Source organism: Galeopterus variegatus, unplaced genomic scaffold, assembly GCF_000696425.1.
Source record: "Galeopterus variegatus unplaced genomic scaffold, G_variegatus-3.0.2 Scaffold3984, whole genome shotgun sequence".
Classification (NCBI taxonomy): Eukaryota; Metazoa; Chordata; class Mammalia; order Dermoptera; family Cynocephalidae; genus Galeopterus; species Galeopterus variegatus.
In genome coordinates, this window is record NW_007730095.1 from 177,102 (window position 1) to 197,435 (window position 20,334).

The window sequence follows — 20,334 nt, forward strand, 5'->3', positions numbered from 1 at the left end:
TTCTTTTTTTTTTTTCGTTTGATTTTATAGTTTTTATAAAAGGAAAATTAGGTACGTAAAACCTTCTTTTTTTTTTTTTTTTTTTTTCCTTTTTTTGTCTTTTTTTGTGTCCGGCAACGGATCGCAACCCTCAGTGTCGTGCCCGTACCGGACCAGGACCGGCAACGGGATCGCAAACCTCGGTGTTGCGGCCACACCTCGCTCAGCCAGTGAGCGGGAACCGGTCTGTATGTGGGATCCGAACCCTCGGCGGGAGCGCCACCATGCTCCCAAGCAGCGCACTGTAGCAGTGCGCCACCGGGCCGGCCCCTAGAACCTACTTTTTTAAACTATACAATCCCCACACCTACTTTAGTCCTCACCCCTGCAAAGATACTGCTGTGTCTTCTTGGAGGAGGCAGCTCTTCTTCCTGTTACTAAATATATATCATTAATATAGAATTATACTCTTTATTTTTAGCTGTCATTTCTAAATTTATTCTTGTTCTTAGATATAAACAGAAAAATATATCAAAGAATTTATAAAAAGGAACACTATTCTTGAAATATATTTTCTTCCAGTTATTAGTGTTAATATATGAATAATCCCTGATATTAGTACATTAACTCTTCCTGAATTTCAGATAGCATGACAAACAAAAGGACCCCTCATAGTGTCTGTAAGAACAGGAAAAAGTCTGAAAATAAGGAGTGACTTACTTTGTACTAAAAAGTTATTACAAATTAACAATGTATAATAGAATGTCAGGTTTTCTGAAAACACAGCAATATTATTCTAATAATCTCGAAATAATAAGCATTTGTCTTCTGTGTGATCTCAAAATACTTTCTATAAGGAGGGTCCTAGAAATATGTCAACATTTTAAGAAGTGGTATGATTCATTTTCTATCATGCCAATCATGTAAACACAGGAGTCTCAGTTAAGTGGCACATGATAAAAATCTTAAAATTTTTCATATCCTTTTATCACAATAAGATTGCCCTGGGCACAGTGTGGAAGCAGACGAAACTCCGGTCTTTGTATCTTTGATCATCCAAATAATGTTGCAACAATAATGGTTGAAACAAAAGGGTTTCATGTCAAGTGAATTCAGTCAGCTAAAATTCAGTGAAAATTCAGTCAGCTATGTTGACCATTCCTAGTAATGGAGATGTTACTCTGGGGATCCAGAGTATCTTCTGGATTCCTTGGGATCTTGAATTTATCAACATTTAAATTTAAGAGAATAGCAACTGCTTTATTTTGTGCTGACTACTGTAACACTTTATATAAATTTCTGTAATGGGATATGACATCAGTTGTCTCAGTGTCTAATGAAGTACCTCAAGTATGTGCGTGTTTTAGACATATTAAATCGCACCATCTTTGGCCTAGCAAGTTTTTCAGATTTGTACATTATTGAGCAAATGTTATTGATATTATTCTTTTTGTTAAATCTCTGAAAATGAATGATAGCTTATAGCTATTTTGCCGGAATATTCAGACCCGAGAGTTTTTGTTTACCTTTTCCTGTGAAATTTACGGTTTATACTTAATTGAGGAAAGAAAGAATAAGCAATTTATTCACCTTTGTGGGCAGGATGTTGAAAAAGAACTGGAGATCCAGATCAGCATGAGACAGGAGATGGAGTTGGCTATGAAGATGCTGGAGAAGGATGTCTGTGAGAAGCAGGATGCTCTGGTGTCTCTGCGACAGCAGCTAGATGACCTCAGGGCTCTCAAGCATGAACTTGCCTTTAAGCTACAGGTAGGGGAAATGTGAGGAATAGACTCACTCGTTCTCTAAAATCCTGGGGCTACCTTCCACTCCTCTTGTTCTCTAGAATCACATTTTAAATACAAGAGGGAATAGTCACATCTCATTTTGAGGCTAGCTGCCAGTAAACCAATTTAAGAATCAGACAATCATAGGATCTTGTATTGCTGTTCTGAAAAACCATGGTTACTTTTCACATTGTAAAGGGGAATGGGGGTCTTTTTTAATCCTATGAGATAGTTTCTACTTTTCAGCCTAACATGAAAACTGACAAACTGATGAATCTAATGATATTGCAATAAGGCTGCATATAATAATACTAATTTTAAACAAATTGCTTTTTGGCTTTTTTCCATTTGGGAATTAACTGATATAGGAGGATACTTCAAAAAATTTGTGGTAAAATGGAACTAAAAGATAATACATATCTTTCCATAAATTTTTTTGAAGACCCCTCATAGAACTATATGAGCATTTCTTTTTCTCTTTTTCACTTACCATTAGGTTCAAAAAGCATGTGTGATAATGTTTCAGGCTTTTATGTCATATAGGTCATTTATAATTCTTTTTCATAACAGAGTTCAGACTTAGGAGTAAAACAGAAAAGTGAACTAAACAGTCGTTTGGAAGAGAAGACTAATCAGATGGCTGCTACCATTAAACAACTTGAACAAAGGTAAAAGTGCTGTTTTTTAATGAAACACATCACGCTATCAGTGCTGGGAGTAAAGAGAATGTGCTATGCATTTGGCAAATACAAAGTATATGAATTCTTCCAGCTTAACATCAGATATGCTGGTAGAAAGAAAGCCAATTAAATTTTATCTCTTCTCTAAGATGTCACTGAAAACACTAAGAAATTTCAGCCTTTCTCGACTGTTTTGAACATCGAACTTTAATTAACCATTTCAGTGTCATGTGCTAAAGGAAGGATACTTACAAGGATGAAAGGACTTTTAAATACACGTTTGTAGTTCTGTGATTTTGTTGTTCATCACCAAAATCTTTAAATACTTTGGTACTCCGTTATGTAGGGGTACTGAGAGAGAGGTGTCCTCTGAGGATCTATTCTAGATCTTTCTCTCCCTTCTTTAACCCTTTCTCTCCTCTCTCCCATCTTCCTTTTCTCTGTACGTTTTCCCGAATAGTTCTGTAGCATCCACTGTCCCTTAGTGTGTGTCTCCAGCTCTGTCCTCTACCTGGAGACCAGTCTTGAGTTTTCATACTCTGCCCAGCTGTCTCCCACCAGTACCTACAATTCAGTCTGCCCAAAGCATATCTTCTCCCTATGCTACTCTGTTTCTCTGTTTGTCTGAAAACTCTGTTTTCTTCCTGGTGACTCAGCAGCCAGGAAAAATGACTGAGATTTCAAGACTGAATGCAGCACAACACCCAAGGTCGTTCAGTGTTTTCACCTTTAACACCCACTCATTGCCCTTCTTGTATTTGAACAAAACTAAACTAATAGTCCCTGGACATGCTTCCCATTTTCCCATCCATTTCTTTCCTAATAGTTCTATCAATTAGAAATGTTCTTCCTCTTCCCATTCCCTTTTTCTTCAGATACATTTTTTAATGTTCAAGCTCAAACGCTGTCTCCCCAGAGCTTCCTCTGATACCTTCTCCCACCTAGAAATGATCTGTCATTCTTGGAATTCCCATGGCCTTATATCCATATCTATCCATACCGTTTATGGCACTTTTCACCATCTGCTTTAACTTATAGCCCTTTATATATGTATCTTATCTTCCAACACATTTGCTCCTTGTGGTTAGTTCACTAATCTTTTAAGTTCCCTCATTGGATATATCACAGTGCCTTGAATGTACAAAGCATTCATTCAGTAGATGTATGAATGAATGGATGAATGGGTGACTACTTTTATTTAGGTAGTTCTTAACCAGGAAGGATCCTGGACAGCAATGCATATTAATGTTAACTTAAAAGTTAATTGCAAATTAATAAATAAGCTTGAAACCTCTGGTATGGCTGATAAATAAAAATATCAATCTACCCAGGAAAGAAAGTTCCTAAGTACTTGCTTGTAAGCATTTATATGTTTATGATTTAACAAATAGATTTTAGTGTTCATAAATTGTGCTTTTGAAATGTATCAGACGTTTTCAATGATTTTTTGACTTGGTATTTAAAGCAGATAGAACTAACGTAATGGCTTATCTCATTGAGCATTAAGTTGACTTATTCTCTTGCTATTTTTGTGTTTCCTGTTTATTCATTTTTTTTCATTCTCCTTTCACTCCATTTTCATTTTTATTTTATTTAGTGAAAAGGATTTGGTGAAACAGGCAAAGACCTTAAATAGTGTAGCAAATAAACTGATCCCAAAACATCATTAGGCATTTTACATTTGGTTACTTCGCAAGTCTGATATCACAACTTAATTGTAAAAGGAAGAAATATGAAAGTTATTAGATTTAAGCTCTGACTCTATATAAAATGTCTCCAAAAGTTGACTTTGAATTTGTTGAACTTTTAAAAAAACAGTTGGATATATAGGATGGGTTTTTTTCTTATTATTATTTCCTTCCCAGAGTTAGAAAATTTGGTATAAGTTCCTAATTAAATGCCAAATAAACTTTGAGAAATTATTTTTGATTTGACCAATAAATAAAAACACCAGTAAAAATAATCCTAGGGAATTGAAGCTCTGTACATATATTAATGATGCCTTTACAACCCTGTCCTTGATAGTATCAGATTCTAGGTGCATTGTTCATGTCTGTCAGCAGCCTGTTCTGCCATTGCGATGTAATGAACTAGAGGTGACTACTATGTGAACTTGGACTCTTCTAAAGTAGTTCTGTGTCTCTTAGGCCATGACCCCTTTTTGCTTTTTTTGTATAAATTAATCACCAAGCCAAGGATAAGTACTTAGTATTTCACTACCGTTCTACTCTCAGTAACCGAGATTGCTTGCAACTTTTTTGCCTTAGTGACTTTGGGGGAGAAAAAAAAAAACAGCATCCTTACATTTCTTTAAAATACATAGATGAAAAATTAGTAATTAGGTAACTTATGATAACATAATAATGTGGAAGCTTGGGAAAACCCTCCTAATATTTGTCATCTTCTACCTCTGCCATTTTTCTGCAATTCTACTCCCTGTTTAGGTATCAGAGAGAACAATTTTAACCAAAACACTCCTCTTCTATTTAAAAAAATGCTGTACACATTTTTCAGATCTATCCTGCTTTTTGCTTTTCCTATTGGAGTAAAGAGGACAAGATATAGACATGAGTGATGATTTCCTGCCTGTCATTCCTTACCTGGAAACATTTACTTAGGAGTTTCTCTTACTTTTTGTTTAGATGGGGATTTGCTAAGTGTTCTGAGAAATTAATAATTTAATTATTAATTAAAGCATTATTAAGAAAAACATTTCAGAGTAGGAAATAGATAAATGATAAACTTATATTCTTTATTATTATTTAGTATAAAAATAACGATCCCAGTAGGTATCCACAAGCAATATTAGCAGGGCTTCTTTTTCTAAGTGACCACAGATCTAACCCTTTCTAGGCTTTACATTGTAAATAATCCTATAAATACTCTGATTTTTATTATGGCCTTTGATTTGGGGAGACAAGCTTTTATATAAGCCTTCATTCATTCAAATGGTCTTAACAAAATATTTGGGTTTTTTTCTTCTTTCTCATTCTGGCATGCTTTGCAGCATTTCAGCTGCTTAGATGGGGACAAAGATAACACTTCTGCTGTTGAAATTCTTTACCTTCTCCTTGGTAAAACCAGAATTAAAAGAGTAAGATAGATTCCATGCGTGCTTTTATAGGCCCTTGTGTAGACTTGAACCAATACAAAGTCAAAGAACATAAGTATAGACCAACTTCATGGAAAATCCTGTGCTCTTAAGCTTACTTTATTTCTTAAAGTTTTGCACCTATATAAATAAAGCTCTTACTGTATTCTTATCTTCATCAACCTGTTGTGGTGATGAGCTACCTTTTCTATGAGCATTTCAAAGGAGTGAAAAACACCAAAATAAAACTTTTTAAAGACTACACACAGGGCCAGCCCGTGGCTCACTCAGGAGAGTGCGGTGCTGATAACACCAAGACTGTGGGTTCAGATCCCTATTGCGGTGCTGATAACACCAAGACTGTGGGTTCGGATCCCATATAGGGATGGCCAGTTAGCTCACTGGGTGAGCGTGGTGCTGACAACACCAAGTCAAGGGTTAAGATCCCCTTACTGGTCATCTTTTGAAAAAAAAAGACTACACACAGCATGCTTCTAAATTCTATTATATAAAGCCCCAAATGTTTCTCCTTCTAAAACATGCTTCTTTATAGGTGCAAAGTTATAAGAAGTTTAGAAGAAAACATCTGTCAGAATCTTCCAGAGGATATGGTCAGGAGTCTTACACAGTCCCAGTGCTGAGTTCTTTGTCCACTTAGTCACACACCACTTCATAGGAATGGAAAAGGAAAGAGACAGCCAAACGATGACACAGGCTTTTCCTTATATAATGACCTGAAGCCTGGGTAAGGGTTGACGTACAATGTCGTGTGATACATGATCTGAGGAAAGGACCAGAAAATTGTTATAACTCCACATGTAAGAAGGTAGTTTGCCCATTTGCAAGTTCCAGTTATGTGTGTAAAAAAGAAATACAAAGTACCAAACCTATTAGGGAATAAAAAATGCAAATAGGTGGATTTAACTTAAATTACTGTGTATTTGAGGTTGGCTTTGGATATGGATTTTCTAAAAAAGTGATGTTTTGTTGTTTATCATCTAATGGCTGTAAACTGTAGTACTAGAATAAAAAAAAGTGGAAAATCAGCTTTTCCTCTGCCTGGTTCACCTTCATCTTGCTTTTCTTTAGAATTGGTTTCTTGTCCATCTTTTTTCACCCATAATTTTTTCCTCTGTGTCCTGCAAAGTTTTTTCCCTCTCTATGTCTCCCCATGCCTTCTTCCTTGGGTTATTTTATTTTGTGTTGTAAACTTGGTCTTCCTCCCCACCATGGCTTTTGTTTTTTATCACAAATTCATATGGCTCACATCCAGATTGCGCCAGGCTGAGCGAGACCGCCAGTCTGCTGAGTTGGACAACCGGCTCTTCAAACAGGACTTCGGAGACAAGATCAACAGTCTGCAGCTGGAAGTGGAAGAGCTCACCAGGCAGCGGTGAAGAGAGGGCATCTTGAGCTGACAGGGTGGTCATGGGTAATTCTAAGGCTAGACAGAAAGAGAAGGAGGGGTCTCATGATGTCCAGTCATCTCAACAATGTCTTTGCAATGTCCTTTCTCTGGAATTGGAACTCAGAAATTTTCACATACATCAATATTCCGAAAATTCCATCGACATCCTTTGTGATCAAAGAATTAGGAAATTAGAGCCCAAGGTCCCAGATAAATAGTAATTAATAGCCAACACAACACTAATAATAATATTAGCCATTTCCTGAATTCTTACTGTATGCCAGATACTTTACAAAGTCCTTCACATGCAATCTCCTAATATCTTCACATCAACCCTATTAGTAGGGGATATTATTTCCCCCACTTTCAGATGAAATTAAAGCATAGAGGGGTTTAATGTGTCCAGATGCACACAGTGAAGCTAATAAGTGGCAAAATTATCATTTAAAAACCTGTTTAACTCTAAGCCCTTAACTATTCTTCTATATTATCACTCAAATGAGACTCATTTCTGTGCTGAAACCACTGACTTCAAATAGAACTTTGTTTGAACATAAAGCACATAGCTACTAAAGACACTAATGATTGATGGTGTAACTGGGGATTGAACACATAACTGTAAAGAAAGACCAGCCAATTAATATGAAGTGAAACTATATCTGATCTTTCATACTATATGTTGCCGAAAATTTATAAATACTGTCTTTTAGTTATAGCAAATCCTACTAATTGTCCACAACTCTTCATTAAAATTAATATAAAATATTGATGTTCAGAGTGGTGACGGCATTGGGAGATCCTAAAGTACATTCTTTATCCTCTAAGACAAATGAAACATGTTTTATGTATCTTAGTGTTATTGGTTTTATTGTATTTTAGAACTTTAAAGCTTTAGAACAATATATGATTGTTCCATATGTTGTCCGGTAACTTTTTATTAATCAAATATTAAAATTTAATTACTGAACTTTAAGAAAAGGGTTTGGCATTCTTTAGAGAAAATGAGTACAGAAATCTAGATTTTCATCCTTTTCCTCTCCCACCTGTCCCAGGAACCAACTTGAGTTAGAACTAAAACAGGAAAAAGAAAGAAGGTTACAAAACAGCAGGAGCATCACAGGGAAGAGTTCGCAGAAGCCAGAACCCAAGATGGTAATATTTGTTATTCTCCCATTCATTTACTTACTTTAATTTTTAGAGGCTACCTTGATAGGTCTGTCAATTTTCTTTCATGGATCACATACCTAATTGCTGTGGCCTCAAGTATGCACATAACAAACTAGAGATGTAGTAAGCAGATGAAAGGTTGAGTCCGAATCTACCTCCAGGATACTCTAACTTAATTTCATTTGAAAATGGGAATTTTAATAATCATAATTTCCAGTGACCCTCTTTTCCCTTTTAATTTTTAAAGTAAGATTATTGAAATATCTTAACAAAAATATGTGTTTCTTGGACTTTTCCTGACTAATATTTTTAGTAATATGGTATAATTATCCCTCTGCAACCCTAACTTCCCTTTTAAAAGAATTTCCTTAAATGTGGATTTGCTTCTGTATACCTTTTCCAAAGTCATGAGGATTTCAGTTTGAGTATACTCAACAATCTTCTCTTGAGAATAATCAGAAAGAGAGGGAACTAGGCTTGGGGAAGGCAAAGTAACATAATGGTTAAACATAGTGGTTTAAAGAGCAGAAGCAGAAATTTCTACAGAACAGTCTTGAAAGGAGAGACCTCCAGCACTTGTAGTGATGAGGGAGCTAAAGTTGGGTAAAATCATCTCTGGGACCCAGGAAACAGGAGCCAGCTTATTCAAATAATGAAATCAGAAAAGCATAAAATACTTTTTGTGTCAAAGACAAGCACAGGGAAAATATTGCCTATTTGTGTACATATTATTTGCAACAAAGCAGGACAAATTTATAAGCTTCCTATTTAAAATTTCTAGAGAGTGAGCTGTTAATTTGCTGAAGAGTAGAAAAGAATTGTAAATGGAAACTTATTATATAGTACCCATTACTAAAATAATTTAAAGTGTGCAAAGAACCACTCTGTGTAGCATGCTATCTTTGTTATGTTAGTTTAGTGAACATAAGATCTAAAGGGATTACAGAGATTTACTTAAAATCTTGGCCTATCTTACCCAATTTTTCCAATGAGGCTTTAAGTTTTTCAATCTCAAATTGCCCTGCAGTGGGGTTTCCAGGAGGGTAATATTGTATTGACCTCTTTTTCTTGATACTTAAGTGGTCTAAGAACACATATTCCCATTTTGGCAGCACATACGCAGCAGTTTAAGGCAGGCAACAGGGTGTTTGTATGCCACAGAAAGTACTTGTCCCTAAAAACTGCCCAAGCAGGGCTTGAGAGCATTGGTAGAAATGCACTTTGGAACTTTACATTGGTCCTGCCGAGTAGAAAACTCCTTGAGTTGCATAGGCTGTAGAAGTTGTTGTGGCATTGGGGCATCTACTTGAGTGTCCAGAGGACTACACAGTCTGCTGGATATGGCCATGCTTTGTTTTGCCTATTTTTCAGAGCTCAGTCAGGAAAAAAACAATTCTATTTTCCTAAGAGGTAACTGATATCCTGAGCCCACTTTGCAAGTATATAGGGTATTTTCTGAATTTTATTTGAATCTTAGGTATTTTATTGCAAACTATCAGAATAGTGAAGAAATTACTTAGAGCAGAGAATGAGGAAACATGCTTGAAAGTTAGAGCCCTTCCCTAATTTAAAAATAAATAAATCAATAAAATAGCTACTGAGCTTTATACCCAAACTAAGGCATTGCAGAAGAAAATATCTGCAACATCATTGTTTAGCATTCTGAATAATTAATAAATTGGGCTGTTTTCTTTTGGCAGGATGGGAAGCACAAAATTCAAGAGGAAAATGTTAAACTAAAAAAGCCCTTGGAAGAAAGCCACAGGTGTTTGTTAATCAAATATTAACTAAGATATGAAGTTATTTTTGGGTGGTGGGAAAGGAGGAGCTTTTGGTATATATTGGCGTTGACACAGAACAGACACTGACTTGTAAGATTAATATGCCAGAAAGACATTTTGAAGGGAAAGTGAGTAAATAATAAACCAGATAACATGTATTTAAACCCAGTAAGGGGCAGGCTGGTTAGCTCAGTTGGTTAGAGTAAAGCCTTGTAACACCAAGGTCAAGGGTTCAGTTCCTCATATGGAATACCCACAAAAAGAAAATTATTAGGCCATTTCAGAAGAAAGAAGGGTAATCAGGCTGTCTTCTGACTCTTCCCTAATTAATCCCAAACTCAAATTATCACTTAAAGGTTTATTTCTCAATCTTTCCTGAATTGGTATCCCAAGAGAATGGAGCACAAGTCATACAAATTCTTAGGTTCTTAAATGTATTTGAGTATGACTTGTTTCCATCTATGTGCTAAGTTTCAAAAAATAATCTCATTTTCCTTATCTGTTATTTCTCCTTTCTATTAAGGGTCTCAAACAGCTTAACTCATTACTTTTTCTGAATTCTTCATCTGGTTTGCTCACTATGAAGAGCACAGGATTGTTTTGAGAAAGCTGACTTTGTTATTTTAGCAGGTTAGAGACATAACAAAATATTACATAGTGCCACTGCATGAAAAAATGAAGGAGGTCCAACCATATGACATTCTGGAAAAGGCAAAACTATGGAGACAAGAGAAAAAATAAGTGGTTGCCAGAGGTTGGGGGAGGTGGGGGATGAATAGGCAGAGCACAGAGGACTTTTAGGGCAGTGAAACTCTTCTGTTCACTGTAATGGTAGATACATGTCCATACATTTATCCAAACCCATAGAATGTCCAACACAAAGAGTGAACCTTAATGTAAACTATAGTGATAATGATGTGTCAATATAGGTTCATCGAGTGTAACAAATGTGTACCATTCTCGTGCAGCATATTGATAATGGGGGAGACTGGGGGTGGGGCAGGGGTATATGGAAAATCTGTGTACTTTCTATTCTATTTTGCTGTGAACCTAAAACTCTAAAAATATAAGTCTATATAAAAGGGGGGAAGACGTGAGAGGGGAAGTATTCAGTGATGAGAAAAGATACCAAGAAGGTGTTTTGAGAGAACTATACAATGTCCATTTGGGACAGCTGTCCCTTTCCAGGCTTTGACACCTTAAGAATGAGGTAGTGTGTCATCTGGAGTTAAAGTAGATACCAGAGAAGAGAAATCACATGGTCCAACCCTAGGCTGATTATGCAGGTGCTTAGCATAAATACCTTTTTCCTTCCTCCAAGGTCAGAATGATTCCAAAGTCTTTAATTTTGCTCCCGTAGAGCATAGTTTGACCCAAGACTAACCTTAAACTATAGCCCCTCTAACATTGCAGATTAGCATGGGCACAGAGAAGGAAACTAGAAAGGCCATAAAATTAACCTGGGCTTCCAAGTGCCTCTCAAGGTCAGCCTAGCTCCAGACTAAAATCAAGTCATTTACTGGAACAATCAGGAGTGTCTGTTAAATGCCAAGTTCTGATTTGGGCCCTGGGGATGTAAGACAATACTTCCTTATATCTGTATTATGTTCTGCAGCTTAGAAAGAATGTTTCACATTCATCATCTCCTTACAAATTTAATTCTCCTTACAAAAGTATAATTATCTATTCCTGCTTTGCAGATGAGAAAACTGAGGACCACAGATAGGCTAGATTACATACCCAAGTTGCCTCTGCTTATTATGACTTCTGTTTTTACGTCCTTTGTCTCTGCACTACATAATAGCAGCTTCCTATCCTGGTCAGAACTGCAATCATAAGATATACTGAGTTTCCTGGGATTATGGTCCAAGGAACATCTGAAAATCCAGTCACCCCATATGGTATATGTCTGGTGATCACAATGCCACTCAATCAAAGAGAATAGGAACTACTATAATCTGTGGTCCATTTTCCTCAGAACCAAGAGTGTGCTTTGCTTCTCTTGTTTACATTCTATTCCAAGTTGGGGAAATCAGGGTTAGCTCAGCTTAGTCTCATGAAGAAATATCTCAGCCTGAATGGGTTTTCCTGTGGCAATCTCATTCATTTCCCTTTCCCTGATTAATTTGCTAAAGCTCACGTTGTAAGATTATTTGGGAGAGTGGATGTGTGATAATGGATAGATTTCCATAATATCAGATAGGAAAAAAGCTATAGGGCCAATGAGCCATTCAAGTTTTACATGTTGAGAAACATAAATGCTAACTATTTTCTTGGTAGTAAAAAGTAAACATAAAATATAATTCCAAATCTGTTTTTAAGTGGGAACCATTATGTAAGTCAAGGGTCAGATTCCAGTAATAGATTAACAACCAAAATTTCTTCTCCTTGGAGATCAAGATTAATAATTATGTTGTTCCCAGCAGTTTAAAAGAACTACAGTATTGCTTGTTTTAAAGTGTTTGTCTTCTGAGCTTTTAATTGAGATGATATAATGGAAGTATATTAAGTTGCTATGTGTTTTAAATTCTCCATTGTAGGCTGCAGTCTCACCCTATGGATGAACAGGTAACTGAGCTTCCTGTTTTAAAACATCTCATATAAGCTATGAGGTTGGTTGTACCATGCCTAGCCAGTAAACAAGGTAGGATGGGAGGAAGATGAATGAGTATAGTCTTCTGTGTACCATCCTTTTAATAATGTTCTAAACAAATGTATTGCCTGAAGCTCCCACAGGAATAGCACAGCTTTGAGCAATTTGCTAAGTAAATGGTAGTTCTCACTTATTTGAAATTATCTGACATACACAGATACTTCAAAAAGTTCATGGAAAAACAGAATTAAAAGATAATAGTAATCTTTCCATGAACTTTTTGAAGTACTCTCATACTATGAGACCTAGGAGAGCTCACTTTATCTCTCTTTTAGTTTTCCTGTACATAAAATGGAGAGAAAAAAATCACTTAGAAATAAGCTCAAAACCACTTTGAGATACCATCTCACTCCAGTTAGGATGACTAATATCCTAAAAACAGAATGATAAATGCTGGCGAGGTCGTGGAGAAAAAGGAACACTCACACGCTGTTAGTGAGACTGCAAAATGGTTCAGCCTTTATGGAAAATGGTATGGAGGTTCCTCAAACAATTACAGATAGATCTGCCATGTGACCCAGCTATTCCACTGCTGGGAATATACCGAGAGGAATGGAAATCATCATGCCAAAAGGATACCTGTACTCCCATTTTTATTGCAGCACTATTTACAATAGCCAAGAGTTGGAACCAGCCCAAATGTACATCATCAGATGAGTGGATAAGGAAACTGTGGTATATCTACACAATGGAATTCTACTCTGCTGTAAAAAAGAATGAAATACTCCCATTTGCAACCACATAGATGGACTTAGAGAAAATTATATTAAGTGAAACAAGTCAGGCACAGAAAGAGAAATACCACATGTTCTCACTTATTTGTGGGAGCTAAAAATAAATAAATAAATAAGTGAGGGGGAGGAGAAGACAACAATCACAACAATTCCTTGAACTTGTTAAGACAAGTGAACAGATATGATGTAGTGGGGGAAGGGGAGAGAGGAAGGGGAGAAAAAGGAACGGGTAAAGGGACACAAAAATCAACTACAATGTATATTGAGAAGTTAAAAAAGACAACAATCACAACAATTCCTTGAACTTGTTAAGACAAGTGAACAGATATGATGTAGTTGGGGGGAGGGGTGGGGGGGGCAAAGAGAAACGGGTAAAGGGACACGAAAATCTACTACCATGTATATTGAGAAGTTAAAATAAATAAAATTAAATTAAAAAAGACATAAGCTAACATAAATGGTTGTAAACACTTTGTGAATACAATAGTATATGACAACCCCATAAGAAAGACAATAAATGCTATTGTGTCTAGGTTACCCATGTCATTTACCTATTAGAATCTAAAATGAAGCCTACTGCTTTCCATTCTCTATGGTAGAGGGATGGGGCAGTTTTTTAAACTTTTCACTTTATACTTCAGTATGTTTGAATTTTCTTTTTAGAAATAAAATCACATGTTACTTTATTATAAAAATTAAAAGAGCTGGAAGGAAAATGATAAGATTATCAGAGTTGTATTAAGGTGGCAAGGCTACATGTAATTTTTTTCTTTAGTTTGCAGATAGTCTGTAGTGTGGTTATATTAATTATGTAGCTTTTAAAAATGCATATTCTGAAAGTATTAAGAGTTCTGCCACTATGGGAAACTAACTAGCTCACTATATGGTTTAGGACCAACTGTTGCTCTCTGAAAAGCCACATGTGTGTCAACTGTGCCAAGAAGATGGCAGCCTAACACAGGTAACTGGTGAGAAATGAACAGGTTCTTCATAGGGATATTGACTGCACCACTAACCGCTAATAGGGACTTTGCCATGTAAAGTACAGAGCGCACTCTTTACAGTGCTGAGCGGGGAACGAAAAGCAAAAGGAGCAAGCATTTATCAGTACCTCAGTCATCATAATTCTTATCAGTAAATCTCCATTAAAATAAATAAATATATATAATTCAAAACAAATAAGCAAATATAAATTTATAAATAAAATATTTATTGAGCACCTACTGTGTAGAATGTGCTATTCCATTTGATGGAGAAAGAATAATGCACAAAGTGGACCAAGTCCCTGTACTTGTGAAGCTTATGTCCTTTGTGCCATCATTTTATAGCTGAAGAACCTTGGACTCAGAGATGTTAAGTGCATTTCCCAAAGTTATCCAAGTCATGAGTGGCAGAGTCCAATTTCCAACCCGACTTTCACTCCGAAGTCTAGACTCCTTCCAGTACTCCCTCCTGCTCAGAACGGAGGAAAACGGGCTCTCCCCACCAGAGCACTTGTTTTTCCCTCAAGGGTCTCTGCATGAGCACCTTCCCCGTTTGTTTTCCTAGAGTAGGCAGAGTGAAGGAAGCATTCAGAAAGAATGAGTACTCTTGATAGTTGGAACTGTGTCCTGCTCACAGTTGTATTCTCCAGCATCTAGTACAGTGCCCAGTTCATAGCTGATATTCAAAAAATGTATGTACCAATGGGGGTAAGACAAAAGTGCTGGGAAGACAGGAAACATGCCCAAATTCTGGATTACAACCCGAACACCACTGTTTGTGATCATGCTGAATTTTAACAAGCAAAATATAATGTGACCTAGTCTTAAATTAGCAGAATCAGACAACAGATGAACTGCCTTTATAGAATTGGAAGTTGTAGTTGTAGAAATATGTTCCAAAATAGAAGAAACTGCTAATCTAATTCTGGCTTTTCTCTTCAAAGCCATACAGAGTAACTTCATTATCTTAGAGGAAAACTCCTCTCTGGCTTTCAAATAACAAAGACCCCTACTCCACTGTACCCTCAAGAAGGTGAATTGTTTGGGATGAAAGCAGCATTTCACAGGGGAAAGTATTCTTCACAGTCTTTGATATATGACCTGTGGAGCTCTGTATGCACCACCCTATCACAGCCTTACCAGTGACACTGCCATAGTGACCACATTCTCTCCCAGAGCTTGGCCACTAAAGATTCAAAATGTTTATAGAGAGACCAATTTCCCTATAAACGTGATACAGGAAGCTATACTCCTACTGCACTGATATCCCAAAGGTTGTGCTTGTAGAACTTCACGGGAAATCATTAAGCACATCAGTGTATTAAAAATTATACTTTCTGGGCCGGCCCGGTGGCGCACTGCTACAGTGCACCGCTTGGGAGCGCGGCGGCGCTCCCGCCGAGGGTTTGGATCCCACATACAGACCGGCCGCTCACTGGCTGAGCGAGGTGCAGGCGCAACACCGAGGGTTGCGATCCTGTTGCCGGTCCCGGTCCGGTACGGGCGCGACACTGAGGGTTGCGATCCGATGCCGGTCACGAAAAAAGACAAAAGGGAAAAAAAAAGCGACACTGAGGGTTGCGATCCGATGCCGGTCACGAAAAAAGACAAAAGGGAAAAAAAAAGCGACACTGAGGGTTGCGATCCGATGCCGGTCACGAAAAAAGACAAAAGGGAAAAAAAAAGCGACACTGAGGGTTGCGATCCGATGCCGGTCACGAAAAAAGACAAAAGGGAAAAAAAAAATTTCTGGGCTGGCCCATGGCTCACTCGGGAGAGTGTGGTGCTGATGACACCAAGGCTACAGGTTCAGATCCCTTTTAGGGATGGCTGGTTAGCTCACTGGGTGGGCGTGGTGCTGACAACACCAAGTCAAGGGTTAAGATCCCCTTACCGGTCATCTTTTTTTAAAAAAATTTTTTTTAAAGTTATACTTGCAGTTCATACTCAGCAAATTTTTTAATCCTAGGCTGTGTACCCAATCAATTGCTAGGCCAGTGCATTTTTTGGAGTATGCATAAGTACTTGCAAACTAATTTTAAAATTAGCCCACCTAAAAGTGAATATAGGGAACAAAAGTATGAAATGTACGCCAAAAATAATAATTTGTGTATTATCTGTCCTTTTCGATTCTGTGGCACTGCTTCTTCTCTTCATTTAGATCTAAGTACTAAACTGTAAGCTTCCTTGTAGACTGAGGCTGTGGTCAGATACCGTGTGGCACATAGCAAACATTCAGTCCATATTTGATTAGGCATTGAGCATTTACCATATTTGGCCTTCCATATACCATGCATCCTGTGCCTTGCTCCTCTTGTATTCCTTACTTACCTCCTCTTCTTTTTGTAGAATGTGTGTAAGAACTGCAGAGGAACCTTCTGTAATGCCTGTTCAACGAATGAACTGCCTCTTCCTTCAAGTATCAAGCCTGAGCGAGTTTGCAATCCCTGTCACAAGCATCTGATGAAGCAGTATTCAGCCAGCCCATCATAAGACTGGGGCCAAGACCTGGACCAAAACGTTCACCCAGAGCCATTCTCTGTTACAGGTCAGGATCCTCTAAAGCCCAGGGCTTTAGGGTGATTTAAGTAAACCAGGTCCAGGGAGAAAAGGCAGTGGTTAGAGGTGCTGGAAACTTTACTTATTTTCCTTAATGACTGTATAAATAAAAGTTACTCAGTTGAGCTTTTCTCTTCTAAATCTGAACAACCCCACTTCGCAGGGTTTATTTCATAGCACATCTCTGGAAGGTCCATTCATTCTTATGAAGTGATGATAATACTGGGGTAGATGTTACAGGAGAGCAACTCCAAGCAGATAAGAATAAAAAGGAAAATGATCATCTCCCGCTATTATAGTTGCAGATTCTTGGGGGGAAGATAAATGTTAACTGAGATTAAAATGGCAGATATTACATATTTCCCAGGTGCTGCTAGACATAAGCATTGTTTTCTCTTCACCCCCACTAACTACCTCTTCTTTTAAAGGCTCTCTACCAAACTGTGAACCCAAACTCAGGGAAAAGATATTATAGAGTAATATAAATTCTGAATGTATTGAAAACAATATTGTAATATATTATACTTTCAGGACCAGAATTTTCTGGTCTTGGCCTGCAAGTGTTTTCATTACCAGAAGAAAGAACATTTGTCATTTTTCCATCTAATGACTTCATAAGTTATCTGCCCTTTTCAGAATCTCCTACCTGAAACAAGCCAACTCTCTTCCCCAGTTACTCCCTCCTCTCCAAGTCATAATGGAAATTGTAAATTTTAAAGATGAGCTTTGGCTTTTGCAGATAGAAAGTACTGATTAAAGCAAAGCTAAGTCAAGTATAGAGTAAAACAAGTTTCATTTGTTGATGGTTGAGAACAAATTTAGAGAATATTTACTAAATCATTTCTTGAGTAAGGAATTCCTTCCTTATTCTAAGCCAAGAAGCAGAGCTGGTAGACAGATGTCTTGGAAAGGACAATACTTAAACATCTCCTGTAACAAACCCTTTGGGGATAAAGAGAGAAGTGCATTCAGCAATGGAAGGAAAGAAATGGTGTATACTATTTTGATTATGTTACATGCGTCTAGATTGTTTGATTCTAATTAAAACCTAAGAAGATACGACTTTGTGACTGGTTTAGAATTCTGGGGTGGAAACATCCTGGACCATACGATTTGATAAATTCTATCTCCTGGAAAGGGTTACAGCCTAGGAAAGAGTTGTTATTCCATAAGTCTGGCCTGTTACTTGGTGAGGCTGAAGTTTAAGAGTACTAGAGAAAAATAAAATGCAATAATTCTAGCCTGTTTTGTTGATTCTTTTTTTCCCTTAAAATAGTATATTTATGCTTTGAGTCTTCATTCTGATTTGTAGGCCACCTACATAAGCCATCACTGTTAGGCACTACACATAATGTGGGGAACAAAAATGGACAAAATGAGAATTATCCTAAATTAGCAAAAGCTATTTTATAATTAGGGAGCTCCATAACATGTAATGTAAGGAGGAGTAAGTAATGAGTCGCTTGAGATTTACTTAGAATTAGCCTCTATATTTTTAAGCAAAACCCCAAAGATATATGGTTATTAGTGCAGCCTCCCACAATAGCAGAGGACCAACTCATCAGTATTGTTAAGCCTATCTTCCTTAAAAATTGTGCTTTCCACTACTTACAAAAGCATCAATAAGAATGAAATATTTAGGAATAAACTTAACCAAAGAATCAAAAGACTTGCACCCTGAAAACTACAAAATGTTGCTGTACAAAATTAAAAGGCATAAAAGACATGATGTGTTCATGGACTGAAAGAAAGACCTAATATTGTTAAGGTGTCAGTACTACCCAAAGTGATCTACAGATTCAGTGTAATCCCTATAAGAATCCCAACTTCAATGCAGAAATAGAAAAGTCTGTCCTAAAACTCATATGAAATCTCAAGAGACCCCAAAATAATTTTTTAAAAAAATCTAGAAAAACAAATGGAGTTCTTCTACCTCCTGATTTCAAAACTACTACAAAATTATGGTAGCCAAAACTGATACTGGCATAAAGACAAACATAAACCAGTGGAATAGGAGAGCAAGCCTAAAAATAAACCCTCACATATATGATCAAATGAGTTTTGACAAGGATGCCCAAGACCATTCAATAGGGAAAGGACAGTTTTTCCAACAAGTGGTGAAGGGAAAATTGGATATCCACATGCAAAAAAAGTAAGTTGTACCCTTACACCATATACAAAAATTAACTTAAAATGCATCAAAAAACGTAAATATAAGAGCTAGAACTATAAAACTCTTAGAAGAAAACAGGAAAAGTTTCATGACAATGGATTGGCAATGATTTCTTGGATGTGATACCAAAAGCACAAGCAACAAAAGAATAGGTTGGACATCAGCAAAATTAAAAACTTGTGCATCAAAGGACACTATCAGCAGAGTGAAAAGCAACCCAAGGAATGGGGGAAAATATTTGCAGATTATATATCTGGTAAAGGACTGACATCCAGAATATATAAAGAAATTCTACAACTCAGCAAAAAAACCTGATGGAAAAATGGGCAAAGTACTTCAATAGATGTTTCTCAAAAAAAGATATACAAATGTCCAATAAGCACATGAAAAGAAGCTCAGCATCACTAATAATTAGGGAAGTGCAAAGCAAAACCACAATGAAAAGAAAGACAAAACCACAGTGTGATACCATTTACACCCCTAGGGTGGCTATTATCAAAAATGCAGAAAATAACAAGTGTTGGTGAGGATGTGAAGAAATTGGAACCCAAGTGCACTGTTGGTTGGAATGTAAAATTGTACAACAGCTGTGGAAAACAGTATGGGAATTTCTAAAAAAGAAAAAAAAAAAAAGAATTACCATATGATCCAGCAAGCCTGTTTCTGGGTATATACCCAAAAGAATTGAAAGCCAAAAGTCCTACATGTTTATTCACCTATGTATATAAGCAGCATTATTCACAGTAGCCAAAAGATAGAAGCAACACAAGGATCCATCAACATGAATGGATAAACAAAATGTGCTATGTACATACAATGGAATACTGCTTAGCCTTAAAAACAAAGGAAGTTCTGACACATGCTACAATATGGATGAACTTTGAGGACATTATAATAAGAGAAATAAGCCAGTCACAGGACAAATATTCTCTCATTCCACTTATAGGAAGTACCTAGAGTAGTCAAAATCATGAAGACAAAAATTGGAATGGTGGTTGCCAGTGACTCAGGGAAAAGAAGAATGGGGAGTGTGATGTTTAACAAGTACAGAGTTTCAGTTGGGGAAGATGAAAATTTCTGGTGATGGATGGTGGTGATGGTTGTTACAACAATGTGAGTGAACTTAATGCCACAGAACTATACACTTAAAAATGGTTAACATTGGGCCACAAGGAATGATTACATTGTATATTGTTGAACATACTAATTATCCTGATTTGAAAAACAAATATTGCACATGGGAATTGATATTCAACTCTGTACCCCATGGATATGTAGAATCAACTGTTAACAATAGAATAATTTTTTTTTTCATAAAATGGTTAAAATAGTAAATTGT

The 20,334-nt window shown here is 36.8% G+C and overlaps 1 protein-coding gene across 5 annotated transcripts in view; it reads left to right on the plus strand.

The window, feature by feature from the left end:
• The window catches only part of RUFY3 (RUN and FYVE domain containing 3), a 69,949-nt gene extending 51,887 nt beyond the window's left edge, over positions 1-18,062 (plus strand). For 3 of the 5 annotated variants that reach the window (XM_008586438.1, XM_008586437.1, XM_008586439.1), the window contains 8 exons: positions 1,582-1,749; positions 2,337-2,434; positions 6,811-6,930; positions 7,998-8,097; positions 9,813-9,877; positions 12,434-12,461; positions 14,173-14,241; positions 16,613-18,062. In XM_008586438.1, the coding sequence (XP_008584660.1) occupies positions 1,582-1,749; positions 2,337-2,434; positions 6,811-6,930; positions 7,998-8,097; positions 9,813-9,877; positions 12,434-12,461; positions 14,173-14,241; positions 16,613-16,756 (792 nt within the window). In that variant the 3' untranslated portion in view covers positions 16,757-18,062. Of the gene's footprint in view, positions 1-1,581; positions 1,750-2,336; positions 2,435-4,043; positions 4,410-6,810; positions 6,931-7,997; positions 8,098-9,812; positions 9,878-12,433; positions 12,462-14,172; positions 14,242-16,612 lie in introns of those variants that run through there. The other 2 variants (XM_008586440.1, XM_008586441.1) reach the window with 1 other exon arrangement.
• The last annotated feature ends 2,272 nt before the right edge of the window (positions 18,063-20,334 follow it).